The sequence below is a fragment of the Callospermophilus lateralis genome, chromosome 5 (genome assembly GCF_048772815.1).
Source record: "Callospermophilus lateralis isolate mCalLat2 chromosome 5, mCalLat2.hap1, whole genome shotgun sequence".
Lineage (NCBI taxonomy): Eukaryota > Metazoa > Chordata > Mammalia > Rodentia > Sciuridae > Callospermophilus > Callospermophilus lateralis.
Genome location: NC_135309.1, coordinates 104,171,409 through 104,186,849, shown reverse-complemented (window position 1 = coordinate 104,186,849; position 15,441 = coordinate 104,171,409). Strand labels below are relative to the sequence as shown.

General features: G+C 43.0%; 1 protein-coding gene across 2 annotated transcripts in view; it reads left to right on the top strand.

Moving 5' to 3' along the window:
- Nucleotides 1-11,680: 11,680 nt before the first annotated feature.
- Nucleotides 11,681-15,441, top strand: part of Jmy (junction mediating and regulatory protein, p53 cofactor) — a 77,678-nt gene continuing 73,917 nt past the window's right edge. For both annotated transcript variants that reach the window (XM_076856063.2, XM_076856062.2), the window contains exon 1: nucleotides 11,681-12,942. In XM_076856063.2, the coding sequence (XP_076712178.2) occupies nucleotides 11,914-12,942 (1,029 nt within the window). In that variant the 5' untranslated portion in view covers nucleotides 11,681-11,913. The remainder of the gene's footprint in view (nucleotides 12,943-15,441) is intronic.

Below are 15,441 nucleotides of genomic sequence, written 5' to 3'. Positions count from 1 at the left end.
TGAGGGCCTCACTATGTTGCTGAGGCTGGCCTTGAACTCATGATCCACCTGCCTCATCCTCCTGAGCCCCTGGGATTATAGGTGTGTGCCACCACACCCAGCTATTTTCAAATTTTGAGGCAGAGTCTCAATAAATTGCTTAAACTGGCCTCAAACAGGATCTTCCTGCTTTATCCTCCTAAGGTTGCTGGGATTACAGGTATGCACCACTGCACCTGGCTGCACTAATGTTTTAAAAATAGTTATGTCTTGGTAACATTTAAAATGTCTTATTTTGGTTTATCTGAAGTTATAAATATGCCTGCATTCGAGGCCGGGCACAGTGGCGCACGCCTGTCATCCCAGCAGCTCCAGAGGCTGAGACAGGAGGATCTTTGTTCAAAGCCAGCCTCAGCAAAAGCGAGGTGCTAAGCAACTCAGTAAGACCCTGCCTCTAAATAAAATACAAAATTGGGGTTGGATTAAAAAATGACAAAATCATAGAATTTGCAGGGAAATGGATGGCATTAGAGCAGATTATGCTAAGTGAAGCTAGCCAATCCCTTAAAAACAAATGCCAAATGTCTTCTTTGATATAAGGAGAGTAACTAAGAACAGAGTAGGGACGAAGAGCATGAGAAGAAGATTAACATTAAACAGGGATGAGAGGTGGGAGGGAAAGGGAGAGAGAAGGGAAATTGCATGGAAATGGAAGGAGACCCTCAGGGGTATACAAAATTACATACAAGAGGAAGTGAGGGGAAAGGGGGAAAAATATAAGGGGGAGAAATGAATTACAGTATAGGGGGTAGAGAGAGAAGAGGGGAGGGGAGGGGGGAGGGGGGATAGTAGAGGATAGGAAAGGCAGCAGAATACAACAGACACTAGTATGGCAATATGTAAATCAATGGATGTGCAACTGATGTGATTCTGCAATCTGTATACGGGGTAAAAATGGGAGTTCATATTCCACTTGAATCAAAGTGTGAAATAAGATATATCAAGAACTATGTAATGTTTTGAACAACCAACAATAAAAATTAATTAAAAAAAAAATTGGGCTTGGGATGTGGCTCAGTGGTTGAGTGCCTCTGAGTTCAATCCCCGGTACCCCCCTAAAAACAAAGAAAAAAATATGCCTTTATTTGAGACAAGGAATACTGTAGGGATGAAAGACAAATGCACTTCTGAACCTTGGCTCATGGCCTGACAGCAGACCTCAGGAGGCTTGGTACCCTCCACCAGGGTCAGTTTTGCATCACTGAGGTCAGCGTACCCCATATGTGTTCACTGAAACAGCTGTGGTAACATATCTTTAGCACAGGGTAAAACGTTTCAGTCGCGCCCATTAGGATTCCCACCCCTGTAAATAGCCAATAAAATGTGTTTCTTTTTTCATTCAAAGAGCCAATATAATGTGTCTTCCTTCCTAAAAATACTGTCTGTGTTTTCACTCACCTGATTTTGATTTCATTTCCATCATCATCATGTCAAAAGATCCCAGTGTCCAGCATCACACTGAGCACTCGTTGTTCTTGTAATAACACGAAGTTTTTTTTTTTGTTTTGTTTTGTTTTTTTTAAGCTTTATAGAGACTAAAGCCCTTTATGAAGCGTGCTTCAGAATTAGGGGTTGTTGTTGTTTCATTTGTTGTTGTTGATACTGGGGATTGAACCTAGGGATCCTTTACCACTGAGCTACACTCTCCAGCCATTTTTCTGTTTTATATTAAGGCAGAGTCTCCCTAAATAGCAGAGGTTGGCCTCAAACATACAATTCTCTTACCTCAGCCTCTCGAGTCATTGAAATTACAGGCTTGGCCCACTGTGCCTAGCTAAATTAAGGTTTTTATTAGATGTAAACCTTATCCACCTTCTAGCTCTCCCCGAATGCCTTTCTTTCTGAAGGCACCAGCTATATCCCAGATTGCCCCATTGCTACTGCCCTGCAGAGCCTGGTGGCCCCATGGCCCTCTTGGTCAGCCTCTGTGCTGAGTGGCTCTCCATTTCCAGGTTTCACTGAGATTCTGCACCACAGAGCACAAACTCTGGCTGCATGTTACAACTTGGATGTGAGCTCCCCATGGGGTGGAACTTGACTTTTGGGAAAATGAGAGTTGGGAAGGACCCAGACACATTGTCCCTATCTCTCCATTCCATTCACTTCACTGAGCATGATTTTTTTCCCCTTGCATTCCTTCTGGAGCAGCCTCTCTTGCTGAGGGAGAATGTGTGCTGAGTGACCGAGTTTCACATGGGTGCCAGTACCCTCAGGCTGCATTGCCATTGCTGAGCTTCTCTGCTTCTTCTTATTTTGTCTTTTGTTCCTTGGTGTATTGGAGAGTTGTTGAAAAATCAGAAAAATTGGCTGATTGGTATCATATAAAGCACTAAAAAGGTTAGTGATGGCAGACACGGACAAATACCACTCAGACCTCAGTGATGGAGACTTGCAGGTGGGCGTGCAGGTTGTGCCTCAGTGGTAGGTTGCCCCTGGGTTCAATCCTCAGTATTTGGGGGGAAAGAAGTAAAAAATCTTGTTGCACAGAGTGTGGTGAGCTGTCAGCCCCTGGTTAATAACAACTGCCAGATTTGCTTCAGCTGTTAAGTTGAGGTCACCCTCTTCTTGAGGTGGCCTCCTACCCATGATCAATTGTGGCAATGGTAGTTGAGGTCACATTCTTTTTGGGGTGACTCCATGCAATGACTGAGCATGGCAAAGATACCAGGGCCTAGCCATTTCCACCCTGCTTACCACTCTTCTTAACAATCATGGCTTCAGGGCTTCCACAATGAGCTGGCAGAGACTCATGAAATATGCATCACAGGATGATGATTCCCTTGCCCATCTCTGCCTCCTCCTTCTTTCATGTATAGGTATTCCTCCCCATGAACCCACGTAGTCCCCATTCTCTTTCAGTACCTGCTTCCCAGAGAACCTAGCTGATTGACTTAGTATCAGAAACCAGGTAGAAGATGCAGTTTGGTGACTGGATCACCCACCACCTGGCTAGCAATAAGCACACTGTTCTTGTCGTGGAAAGCTCAGTCCTTGTCCCTGATGCCAATCCAATAATAAGGACACAATTTTGAGAAAAAGGGAAAAGGTTTATTGCTTTGCTAGCAAAGGAGAAGCACAGGGGACTCCTGTCCTAGAGGCTGTGATTCTGCCCATCAGCAGGAAGCAGGGGTGGGGGTGTGGGGGTGGGTTTAAGAGGTGATTCAGAGAAAACAGATTAGGGAGGAGAAATCAGGAAGGAGAAGATTAGGAAAAAGAAGATTAGGGAGGGGAAGAACTGAGGAAAGGTTAGGGGAAAGAAGATCAAGGAGAAGAACGTTGGGAAAAAGAAAAAAAAACATGTAAGTTTCAAAGACACAAGGGGTATAGTCAAAGCATCAAATGAACCCCTGTTACATTCTGAGTAATGGGTTGAGTATCAAGAGCCCAGACAAAAAGTGATAGTCCCATTTCTAAAATTCTCAATGAGGTGAGTTGAGACAAATGTACCAGCGGGATATACTGACTATGCGTCAATTTAAGCATTTAAAATGCAAGGTTAGTGAGAGAAGCTAGGAATATGTGGCCGACTGTCACAGTTGCCTTCCACAAGGGAGCTTATTCTGCTGTCAGGACCTTGGTTCCAAGTTCCACATCCACCTGTTGCGGAACTTGCTAATCAGACTGAGATCACACAAATGCACAGAGGCATCATGGCACATCTAGATGAAATGAGAGGGAAATGCCTAGAAGATCACTGACTATGGGAAGTTGGGAGACACCAAGGAATGAGCCATGCACATGGTTGACTTCTGACTCACAGAGAAATTGATCCCAAAGTTATTTCAAGTACTGGCCAATCAGCATCAAGGTCAAAATGGGGGCTATACAAGAATGTTGCAGACCCCAAACTGGAGTGAGCAGTACTAGGCTAAAATAGCAGTATTAGAATGAGCAGTGATGGAATATAATTGGCATTGCCTCCCATCCCTGACTCTGCTTCTCAGAGACTGCAAACTTACACTCCTAAACCAGGTAGGGCTGGGCCTATAGCAGGACCTCCACCAGAACCAGGAAGCAAGCGTCCACAGCTCCCACACAGTTAAAATGCCAAGGATTTACCAGTTGCTGAAGGATCTATGGCTCTCTTCATTGCCCATGATCACAGGCCTTTATTGCTCTTTTAATGTCTGAAAAGAACTAGAGTTAGAATCGTAAAATGGACAATCTTAGTAGGGCCCTGGAAAATTTTAGGGAGCCAGATAACCCTCTCTTTGCACAATAAATAAAATTCCTTACATGAATATTTTCTTAAGGGAAATATGAGTAATAGAATCAGAGGGTTGTTATGAACTTATATAGTCACCCTATGGACTGAAAATGAAAAAACTCTGGGTAATTGACATTGCTTATTGCCTTGGGATCACTCTCTGGGGATAAGAAAATGTAATACCCAAACTAGCATCCCAGAAGATAATGCAAACTTGCTACCAAGTCTACTCCTAGAAGCCTGGAAAAAGCAATGGCCTTCACAGATACTGAATTGAAAAAAAAAAAAAAAAAAAAAAAAGCAATGGCCTTCACAGATACTTAACTTGACATGGTATATGGAAGAGGAAAAAAAGAGAGAAAAAGACTCAGGAAATGAGAATACTAGAATGGATATATTAGGTGAGGCCAGAATAAGGAATGTATTCCTCAGGAAAGTTCAAAGGACACACCATTCACCAAGGCAAATATGCTGGTGGGGGTGGTCCCAGCATCATGAAGTTCAGTTTGGCTCTCTATAGGCCAGGGTTAAGGGCAACAAAAGTGGTCATAGAATTCTGGCTTACCGATACCAAGCAGGATGAAAAGGCCAAAGCAACAGAGACCATCAACATCAGAAACCAGAGGGTCCCAGTGTCCACAGTTATAATATACTTAATAGAACTACCCCTAATCCCTATGGACAAAATAGCTAGGCAGCCAATAGTCACAGATCAATATATAAAATCAAACTAGAGTAAGAGTGATGAACAGGAGGTTGAAAGTAGTTATCCCCAGAAAATGTCTCTTGCTCAGATTCTGGACATAAACTAGTTTTCAGTTTTTGAACCTGGTGACCATTGTCAAAAGAGCTGGTTGAATCCCAGAGGGAAGAATCCAGCAGAACCTCAATGCTGCCCCAGGAGGTTCTCTGACTTCCACAAGGTTTATCTCCCTCTCTCTAGTGCACAAGTGCCTTATCAAGGACTCCAGCATGTTCGAACCTTCTACTTATCCAATCACATAGGCACAATGTTATCGATGTGATGAATCAATGTGTACTTGAATGACTATTTACTGGGGTAATGAGAATACTCAGAAATTTCAAGGACTATTAGAGACAGGGTGCAAAGTGACACTGATACCTGATGACCTGAAATTTCATCATAGACTCTGTGCTAGAGTAGAGGCATACAGGTAAGGCCCAGGACTCTTGACCAAAAGATGAGTCCCAGGGTCATTTCCCTGGTCCACAGATGTGACTAGGATAGATATGTTTGGCAGTTTGAGTAGCCCACACATTAGACCTATGGTGAGAGCTATCTTAGTGGGGAGGGCCAAGAAGAAGCCTCCAAAACTGCTTCTTTTCCACCCATGAAAAGAACATATCAAAAGCAGTGTAACACTTCCAGAGATGGTAGAAATTCGTGCCACTCTTAAAAATTCAGGCATGGTGGTCCTTATCATACCCCTGTTTAATTTGCTGGTCTGGTCCTTTGCAGAAGCCAGATGGATCCTAGAGACTATTGCTAGCTCAACCACAAAATAGCTCTGATCACAGCTGCTTAGCCAGATGTTGCTAGAACATATAATAAAATCTCTGGTATGTAGGATGAAGCTATTGATTTGACAAATGTGTTCTTTTCTATCTCAGCCAGGAAAGAAGATCATAAACAGTTTGCTCCAGGGCCATGTTAACTTTTCCAACCATCTGTCATAATAGAGCCTGAAGACATCTGGACCATCTGGACATATCGCAGAACTTCACATTGATTCATTACATTGATGACATCATGCTGATCTGACAGGATAAGTAAAGGGTGCTAATATGGTGGAGTCCCTTGACTGTAAGTCACATGTGTACTAGAGACAGGGAAATAAACCCTAAAAAAGTCAGATACTTGCCAATGCAGTAAAATTTCTCCACATTCTGTGATCAGGTGCACTCCAAGACATTCTCTTAAAAGTCAAAGACATCACTCTATCATACATGAACTGCTATAATGAAGGAAGCACAAGGCCTATTAAGGCCTGTTCAGGCTTTGAAGGAAACACATTACATAACATACCTAGGAAAACTGCTTCAGCCTATATCTCAGGTGATATGGAAAGCTGCCTGGTTTAAATGAAGCTCAGAATAGAATGGCTCTGTGGCAGGTCCTAGCTACAGGGCATGCAGCCCTGCAGCTTGGGACAAATGATTCCAGTTCACTCTTTATTATTCAAGATGTCAATAGTAGAAAAAGCTGTGCTGTAAAGTTTAAGGAAAGCCTCAGTAGAAGAATCACCAATGGCTCCTGGGTTTTGGAGCTTGGTCACACCATCTGCAGGAGATGATTAAACCTCCTTTTTTGGCAGTAACAATAATTAAATTCAGAACCCTGAACATGCTAGGCAAGAGCTCAACCATTGCACTATACCCCAGACCCCTGAGTTATAACTCTTTGATAAAACAGAATGTTAATGGCCCTGATAGAATGGGAACATTTGACCTTGGGTTACAAGGTGACAATGAATCTGGAATTGCCTACATGTATTGGGGACAAGTCACAAAGTCAGGTGGGCTCAGTAGCAATCTATCACAAAATGGAAATGCTCTTTTAAATTTTGTGACAGGATCTCGCTAAATTGCTTAGGGCTTTGCTAGCTGACCTTGAACTTAAAATTCTCCTGCCTCAACCTCTGGAGTTTCTGGGATTATAGGTATGTGTTACGGAGTCCAGCTACAAAATGGAAATTATATATCTGGGACTGAACATTAATGGGAAGAGATGACACAAACAAGTGACGTGAGCAATGAATCTAGAACCCCATGACATCTTCTAAGCACCATCATAGCATTCACTATGTAGCAGCATTCCTCTTCAAATCAAATCCATGGCCATATGGGACTCTCATTCAATCAGTAAAAAAAAAAAAAAAAAAGGAAAACCCCTAAACCCCTAACTTGTTTAATAGATAGATTGGTTCTTTATGTAGGCAAAAAAAAAAAAAAAAAAAAAAAATAATGTCTGCAATATAGTCTTATTCAGGGGTGATTGTGAAAGACAGTGATAATACATTGTTTGAAAGAAGTCCTCTCAATGGGCAGAGATTCAGTAGGTGGTCATACTTTGTGTGAAAGGAGAAGTGTCCTAGAGGGAGATTGCATATGGACTCATGGACAGGAGCCTGTAAGAAGAAAATTAGATATCGAGACAAGAAGGTCTAGGGATGAAGTATGTACCTGGGCATATCAGAGTGGGCAGAATGTGTGCAGATTTTTTTTAAAAAAATCACCTATTAATGCCAACCAGAAAGTACCTGAACAGCATGGACACCAAACAGCCACTAGACAAAATAATTGGACTAATTCACTGGCACGAGAGGCAAATGGATGTCATGGCCACAATGGCAGAGATGGAAGCTGTGCATGGGTTGAAAAACATGGATTCCCACTTATCAAGGCTGATCTAGTGATCACTTTTTTTGAAAGTTTAACCTACCAGCATCAGACAATAATGCAGAACCTCTAATTTGGCATTGCTCCTTGAGAAGACCAACCAGTCATTTGGTATCAAAGAGACTACTACATGGGACTCTTTTCTCCTGGGAAAGGGTTTCCCCTTCCCCAGAGGAATAGTTATTTCATTTGGGTCTGTCTTTGCCTTTCCTGCCCACAGGTCTCAGCACCATTATCAAGTCATTTACAGAAAGCTTGATCTACAGACTTGAAAAAATATCGTATCAAACTATATTTTTTTACAGACCCACTGGTTATGCCATGTAGTGCTATATAATTTAGCCGCTAGAGGCTACTGCCTAGAGTGTTGGCATGTTTGCTGGAAGTGCAGCTGAAACACTGAGAAAGCAGTACACTGTAAAATCAGGGTAACATGACAGGGTACAGATATTAAATAACTGATCTTTATAAGGCACCATATCCCCAATAGGAAGAATACATTCCTAAGTCTGGGAACTAAGAGGAAAAACCAGGAGTGACTTTATTTGCCACACTCTTAGAAATACCCACCTTCCAAGGGATTCCCTCAGTTTTGGATTCTATAGGATTAGAGATCCTAATCCCCAACGTGGGTGAATTCTTGCCTGGAGACACAGCAAAGCTCCCATTGAGCTATAGGTTACCACTTCCACTTGCACACTTTGGGCTCTCTAGTCAGGGCAAGAGGAAGAGACACTATTTTGTCAGGGTTAAGGACCCTAATCAGTAGTAAAAGATAGGATGGCTATTATGTGATGGGAGCAGAGAGGAATGTGTATGGAACAGAAGAGGCACATTCTTAACTAATTGTAATAAATAACAGTGATGTAGTGGTAGAGGCTAAACATTAGTAAAATTACCAGAGTTCAGACCTCACAGGAATGAGGATTTGGGATACAGCAGCAGGTGAGCTATTAATGCTAACAGAGGACCACAGGACTTTGGAATACAGAGTGAAGGAGGGAGATAATGAGTAGCAACTATGTACTCATAAAATCAACTATGTAGGCATGGAGGCTGTACTTCATCCTGCTAACCTTCCTCTTAACTTCTGCTAAGTTACCCCTTAGGAGGAGAGGCCTACCACAACCCTGGAGGAGCCACTCCCCAAATATTTTAATGAAGTGGATCCACCTGGTCTATATGGTAAATTGTGATGGATGTGAAGATGTGTTAATCAAGTTTTCCTTCAAGTAAAGGGCTCACTCCTCAGCTGTAAGAGGTGTGATAAATTGACAATCCCCAGCTGTTGATGCCTTCTGAGTTAGCTTCAGGTTTTCATCCTATGCTTTTCTCAGGGTGGTTCCCAGCCAATGACTGAGCAAGGCCTTTTGCCACTCAATGGGGAAATTCTGTGAAAGACAAATCTTTTATGTGGACAATCTATGTGATCAGCCTACTCAATCTTACTTCTGCTCCTTTTTTTTTTTTTCACACATGTTCCCTTCACCCCCAATAAGCTTGTGTGTTTCTAACTTCTCTTCAGTATCTACTTCTGGGGCAATCTAACTGGAATAGTGGTGGATTGGAATCAGGCCCCTGAACTCCACATTCTCTGCTCCCAAACTTGGGATGGGTGACCAGACTCATCAGAACTGCTGTTTTCTCATATGTACAATTAAAGATACTTATTTCTTTCATATCCACATTACACAGTTATTATGAGGATAAAATGAACACATGCAGGAAAAGACCATGCAATTTGAAAGTCACTATGTAAACTGTCATAGGTTTTATTAAAAGAATTAATGTGCAAAGCATGATGGCACATGCCTGTAATCCTACCTACTAAAAAGGCTGTGGTAGGAAGATCACAAGTTAGATGCAGGCCTGGACAACTGAGTGAGACCCTGTCTCAAGATAACAAAATAAACAAAAAGGGCTGTGAATGTAGCTCAGTGGCAGAATGATTGTCTTGTACCTATCAGTTCAGTTTCAAGTACTGAAAAAAAAAAGGGGGGGGGTTTAAAGAGTTAAAGCATTTCCCAGGTTACCAAACAATGCTCAACAGTTTAAAAAAAACTCAGATAATAGTTTTCAAGTCCTTTGAAAGCTGGTATGATGTATGCAGGTTTTATGTAGCTCTATTTATTCCCAGGGAGTAATTTATACACCTAGATATCCTGTTTGACAATCAGATACAGACCTAAACAAAGAATCTAGAGTACTGCAGTAAGCTGTTGTGTTTTGGTTTGTTTCTTTTCATTTCTAGGATAACAATTTTTACTAAGAGGAAACAAGAAAAGTTGAAATACCTCTTTTGACAAACACAGAGGCTAGAGGGTTTTTTAAAAAAATACTTAATATCCATGTGATCATGAACCATTTTTTTTTTCTGACATTCTTGTAATATGATGCAATTTTATATTTGGGGGTAAGTTTTATAATGTTACAATCTTACCATGCATGTACACAAAACATTTCCTATAGTTTTGCACTTATTCTCTGTATTCTTGTACATTGAACAAAAAGATCTAGTGATCAGGCCAGTTACTTTATCAGAAACATTTTTAGCAGTTACTTTTTCATAAAAAAAGAAGGGAAATTTTTCTATAAAGTGCTATTGTTTGCTTAGCTGGCAACTCTGATTTGCAGTGGGTTTTCTCTCTTCCAGTCTTTTAAAAGGTATTTCTTTGATTTGCATTTAAGGGTTAACACAATTTGTTACAAACTTTGAAAACTTGTGGTTTAATATGAAGAATTAATAACCACAACCACAAAAGTGGGAAGTTATACTCCATGTATGTACGATATGCCAAAAGACATCTACAGTCATCTATAACTAAAAAGAATTTTAAAAAATTTAAAAAGAAATGTTCTTACACATATTTTAGAAATATGAATAAAAGAATAATTCCCTAATACTCTACCATGGTACAGAATACCCGTACAGACTTGGACACTAATAGGAAAGAGAATATCAATAATAGAAACGATTATAAAATCTACTAGGCAAATTTAATGTTTTCATCATGGTTTCATGTGAATAGCAGAGTTCTTCAGATTGATATGACATTTTGTATGTGCATTCTGGGAACTCTGATAATTGAATACAACTTCAAAAAGGCTAACACCCAGTGACCTTCAAATGGGGTTCATAGAACAGTACACAATGATGAAACCTGAAGCAATAAAACACCGATGAACTGAAATGTAAACATTTCGTGCTACGAGGATATGGCTGAATTTTCATTTCATTTTGTTTTAGAATTCTATTAGGCTGTCTTCGAGACATCTTCTTTCATATCTTAAGTCTTGTCTGAGGGATCTTAGGGGAGAATCCCAGTTTGGAGGAACCCCATAAACCCACAGCACATAGTTCCTATACTGTACAGGGTGTTTCTTTCTGAACTTAGTTGTCTATTTGATTCCCACAGAGCGCAAGAAGTCAAATATACACGTAAGGGTCCCTTTGCCTGGAGTTCTAAATATCTCAGTTCCTCCAACTTTTCTCCTTTCCCCTGGGTTTGGAGGCCACCTATGCCACCAGGCACATGACCCCGGGAAGGAGGGGCTAAGCGGAAAGAAACTAAAGAGTCGGGAGCGCGGCCGCTCACAGGCAGCGCTGGGGGACGCGGAGGGGCGGGGCGGCGCGCGCGCTCCGCCGCCGCCGCCGCGTCACCAGCGTGCGGCACGTGCCCGTGTTTACGTCCCTCGTGGAGCCGCCGACGTCAGCAGCTTAATGGCAACATTGTGGCGATGCTGAGGCGCAGAGTTTAGGAGACGCGTCTACGGTGAGGCCGGCTCCGCTCGGTGGGCAGGAAGAAGAGCAGGGGCGGGGAGATCGGCCCCGGTGAGCGGCGGTGATACACAGCCCGCCGGCCCGGCCCGGCCCGGCCCGGCCTGGCAGCGCCGGCTTCTCGTCTCCGGAGTGCTGTAGACGCAGCTCCGCGGCCTCGCGTGGGGGGCGGCCGGGCAGCCGCGAAGCGCTGCCGCAGCGCCGGGCTTGTAAACAGATCCGGCCGCACGTGACCATGTGAACTACCTGCTCCGGGGACGCGTATTGTCTCTCCTGCGAGCCGCACCACAAAGGAGCTCGGCGGTTCGAGTGCGGAGGGGCGGGCGAACGGCGCAGAGAGCCGGCCGGCGCGCTAAGATGGCTGAAGGCGCCCGGAGAGGGTGAGCGGGGGGCGCGGTGCAGCCAGCCGCCGAGACTTCAGGCGGGTAAGGCTGTCGGCCCTCCCCCGCGGCCGGGCGCCGCAGCCACCATGTCTTTCGCTCTGGAGGAGACGCTCGAGTCGGACTGGGTGGCTGTGCGGCCCCATGTGTTCGATGAGCGCGAGAAGCACAAGTTCGTCTTCATTGTGGCCTGGAACGAGATCGAAGGCAAGTTTGCCATAACCTGCCACAACCGGACAGCCCAGAGACAGAGGAGCGGCTCCCGGGAACAGGCGGGGACTCGAGGGGGTGCCGAGGCTGGCGCACCCGTGTCCGACGGGACCCGCGGGCCAGGCAGCCCGGTGGGCAAGGGACGACCTGAGGCCACGGGCTCTGCGACTCCGGTCCGGAGCCCTGGGTCCCGGAGGAGTCCGACCTGGGCGGAGGGAGGCTCTCCTCGGAGCGCGCGCTGCCTTCGGGGGGACCCGCCGCAGCGGAGCCCGGCCGGCAGAGGAGCGGAGACTCTTCTCAGGAGCCCTGCGCGGGCCAAGCCCATCCCGGTCCGAAAAGGAGTGGAAGCCAGAGATGCGGCAGGGTCCGCCACTGCTACCCAACCGGCGCCCAAGGAGGCCCCGGTGTCCTCTGTGCGAGTTGTGAGCGCCTCCGGGGCGGTCTCCGAGGAGATCGAAGTCCTGGAAATGGTTAGGGAAGACGAGACGCCCCTGGCGCTCTCCGACGCGGAGCAGCCGCCTCCCGCGGCCGAGCCGGAGTCTCCGGCTGAAGAGTGCAGCTGGGCCGGGCTCTTTTCCTTTCAGGATCTGCGCGCCGTGCACCAGCAGCTGTGTTCTGTGAACTCGCAGCTGGAGCCATGCCTGCCAGTGTTCCCCGAGGAACCCTCCGGCATGTGGACCGTGCTGTTCGGGGGCGCGCCTGAGATGACAGAGCAGGAGATCGATACTCTGTGTTACCAGCTCCAGGTCTACCTGGGCCACGGCCTGGACACCTGTGGCTGGAAGATCCTCTCTCAGGTACTCTTCACCGAGACCGACGATCCTGAGGAGTATTACGAAAGCCTCAGCGAGCTTCGACAGAAGGGCTACGAAGAAGTGCTTCAGCGGGCCAGGAAGCGTATCCAGGAGGTGAGAACCTAGTTTGTGTTGTTGTTAACGCGTTTGGTTCCTCACTACTAAAGGCTGGAGCCAGGGTCTGGGATGTGCGCCTTTGGGATGGTTAGTTTTCTTCAAATGGGAAAAGGAAAAGAGGTGTTCCTGATCGCTCTTCCCATTCGTTTCTTTTAGTGGCTTATTTTAAAGTTCTTTGTTTCTGTGAAGGCCTTTTTTTTTTTTTTTTAAATAAGAATTAGATTTGCTTCCCCATTTACTAAATACATGCTATGTAATAAGTGCACTCTGTTTACAACTCAGCGTTGGTAATGAGATTAAAGCCGCTGAGAAAAAAAGGTATTCTGTAATCATATATTAAATGAGCATTACTTATGTCCCCAAAACTTTTTCCAATAACTGCCCAGATGTCACTTCTTTCCTGTTGTCATTTCTTTACTTGAGATAGTAAATTCATTATATTTTTTGGATGTTCAAACACTGAGTTATACCCCCAGCCCTAAATTTAATTTTTTAATGAGTGATCTGTCCAAATTTAAAAAGAACTAACTGACAATTGGATGCAAATTTATTTTTAGGATGTCTCAAGTCTTTACAGATGATTCAGTCATGATTTGGGGAGAAAGTAATGCTTATTATACTTTCGTACTAAAATAAGTAAATGGAGTACAAAAGTTTTCAGTCCTTAAGATAACAGGAAATAAAGGGGAAAAATGCCAACATGGCCGTATATATGGAACTTTACTAAAAAAGGATTTTAAAAGTTTCCTCTAATGGACAGTACAGGTAGCTTCTCAAGCAAGTTACTGTTAAAAAGTATTGGTAAAAATTAAGGTTAGATTTGAGATGGGGAAATTCCCTCTTTTATGGTGTTTTTATTCTTTAGATTGTGATATCATTTGTCTATATGTATGTCTAATATTTGAATCTTGCTATTAGGCCAGGGTACTGAAGCCTTCTGGTTTCTCTGTTCAACAAGAGGTGTTTTTTGTTGTCGGACTTGAATATTTAGTAAACAGTTCTTTCTTCTTCTACCACAGAACTTTTTACAATGTCCTATATACAGAATTCACTCCTTTCTGTTGGTTTGGTTTATGCTAAATGTCATTCACTCATAACTTGACTCTAGATTCCAGAAATCTTTATTTTTTTTTCCTTTTTGTATCTTCTGATGTCTTTTCTACCTTAAATTTCTTGGACAGAAGGGATGGAAATCACATACTCTTTCTAGTGTTTTAATCTGTAGATCTTTTAAACTGTAAGACCAAAGTTAGTATTTCTTTTTCTCAGTTACAGAGTAAGATTATAGTAGGTTTTCTTTTTTTTTTTTTTCAAACTAGTAATTTTTCATCCCTTATTGAATAGACCTTTCTGATTTTAACTTTCAGGGTATTCAGGAAAATGGAACTCTTTCTAGATTCAAATGGGTCAAAAATGAGCTGCCAAAAATATAGTTTTCTCAAACTCATTAATAGGGTTACATTTTTCAAAAATAATATATTTTATTATAATATATTTTTCCTAATTAATGTATTTTCCTATTTAAAATATTGACTTTGTGTTTTATTTTCTTCGATAGCAAAAAGTTAAACTTTTTTTGTAGACTAGGAATTGAACCCAGGGATACTGTATCTCCAACTCTTTTCATTTTTATATTTAGATAGGGTACTGCTAAATTGCCTCATCTGGCCTCAAACTTGTGATCTTCCTGCCTCCTCCTCCAGAGTCTCTGGGATTATGGGCTTGTGCCTCCATGCCCAGCTAAAAAGATTAAAATTTTAGGAGTATTTTATGTTTTGGGAACCAACTCAAATATTATAAACTCAAACCATAAATACATAACTTTTGGTCCTTCACACAGTTTGCTTGAACAGTATTTTAAAAATATCAAAGACAACAAATTTGTTTATAATGCCTACCTTCATTTGTACTGGAAGATTATGTTGAAATTTAGACCTGTTTTAGGGAAAGCATTATGTGGTTGATTAATGATGTCTGCCATGAGCATGGTATTGAAAGTGTATATAGGACACTGCCATGTATTTGTGTTCTGGCTGCTTAAAATTTTTGCTGTCTTAATAGTTTGCAGTAGTTTTTTAGTTGTTTGTTTTGTTTTTGATTTGTTTATGGTGCTGGGGAAAGAACCCAGGACCCTGCACATGCTAGGCAAGTGATCTTGTACTGAGCTATGCCTCCAGCCTCAGTAGTTAACATTTCTTAAGATAAAATCTGTATGGAAGTTGTGTCTTTTGTATTAATTCTGCAGCCTTTAGTAATTCCACCTAATTCAGTGTTGTTTATTCCCAGTTCTCAAGTTTATTCAGCTTGTGGAATTAGGGATAACTTTTAGCAGATATATTACTTAGAAAATTTAGTCCTTTGATCATGTTTTTCCTTTTTTAATTTCTGTCTTTTTTTGTGGTACCACAGAACTACAGGATATCCTCAGCCCTTGTCTCCTTCAGTTGCTGAGGCGGTGCTCAAACTTGTGATCCTCCTGAGTAACTGGGCAGGCTT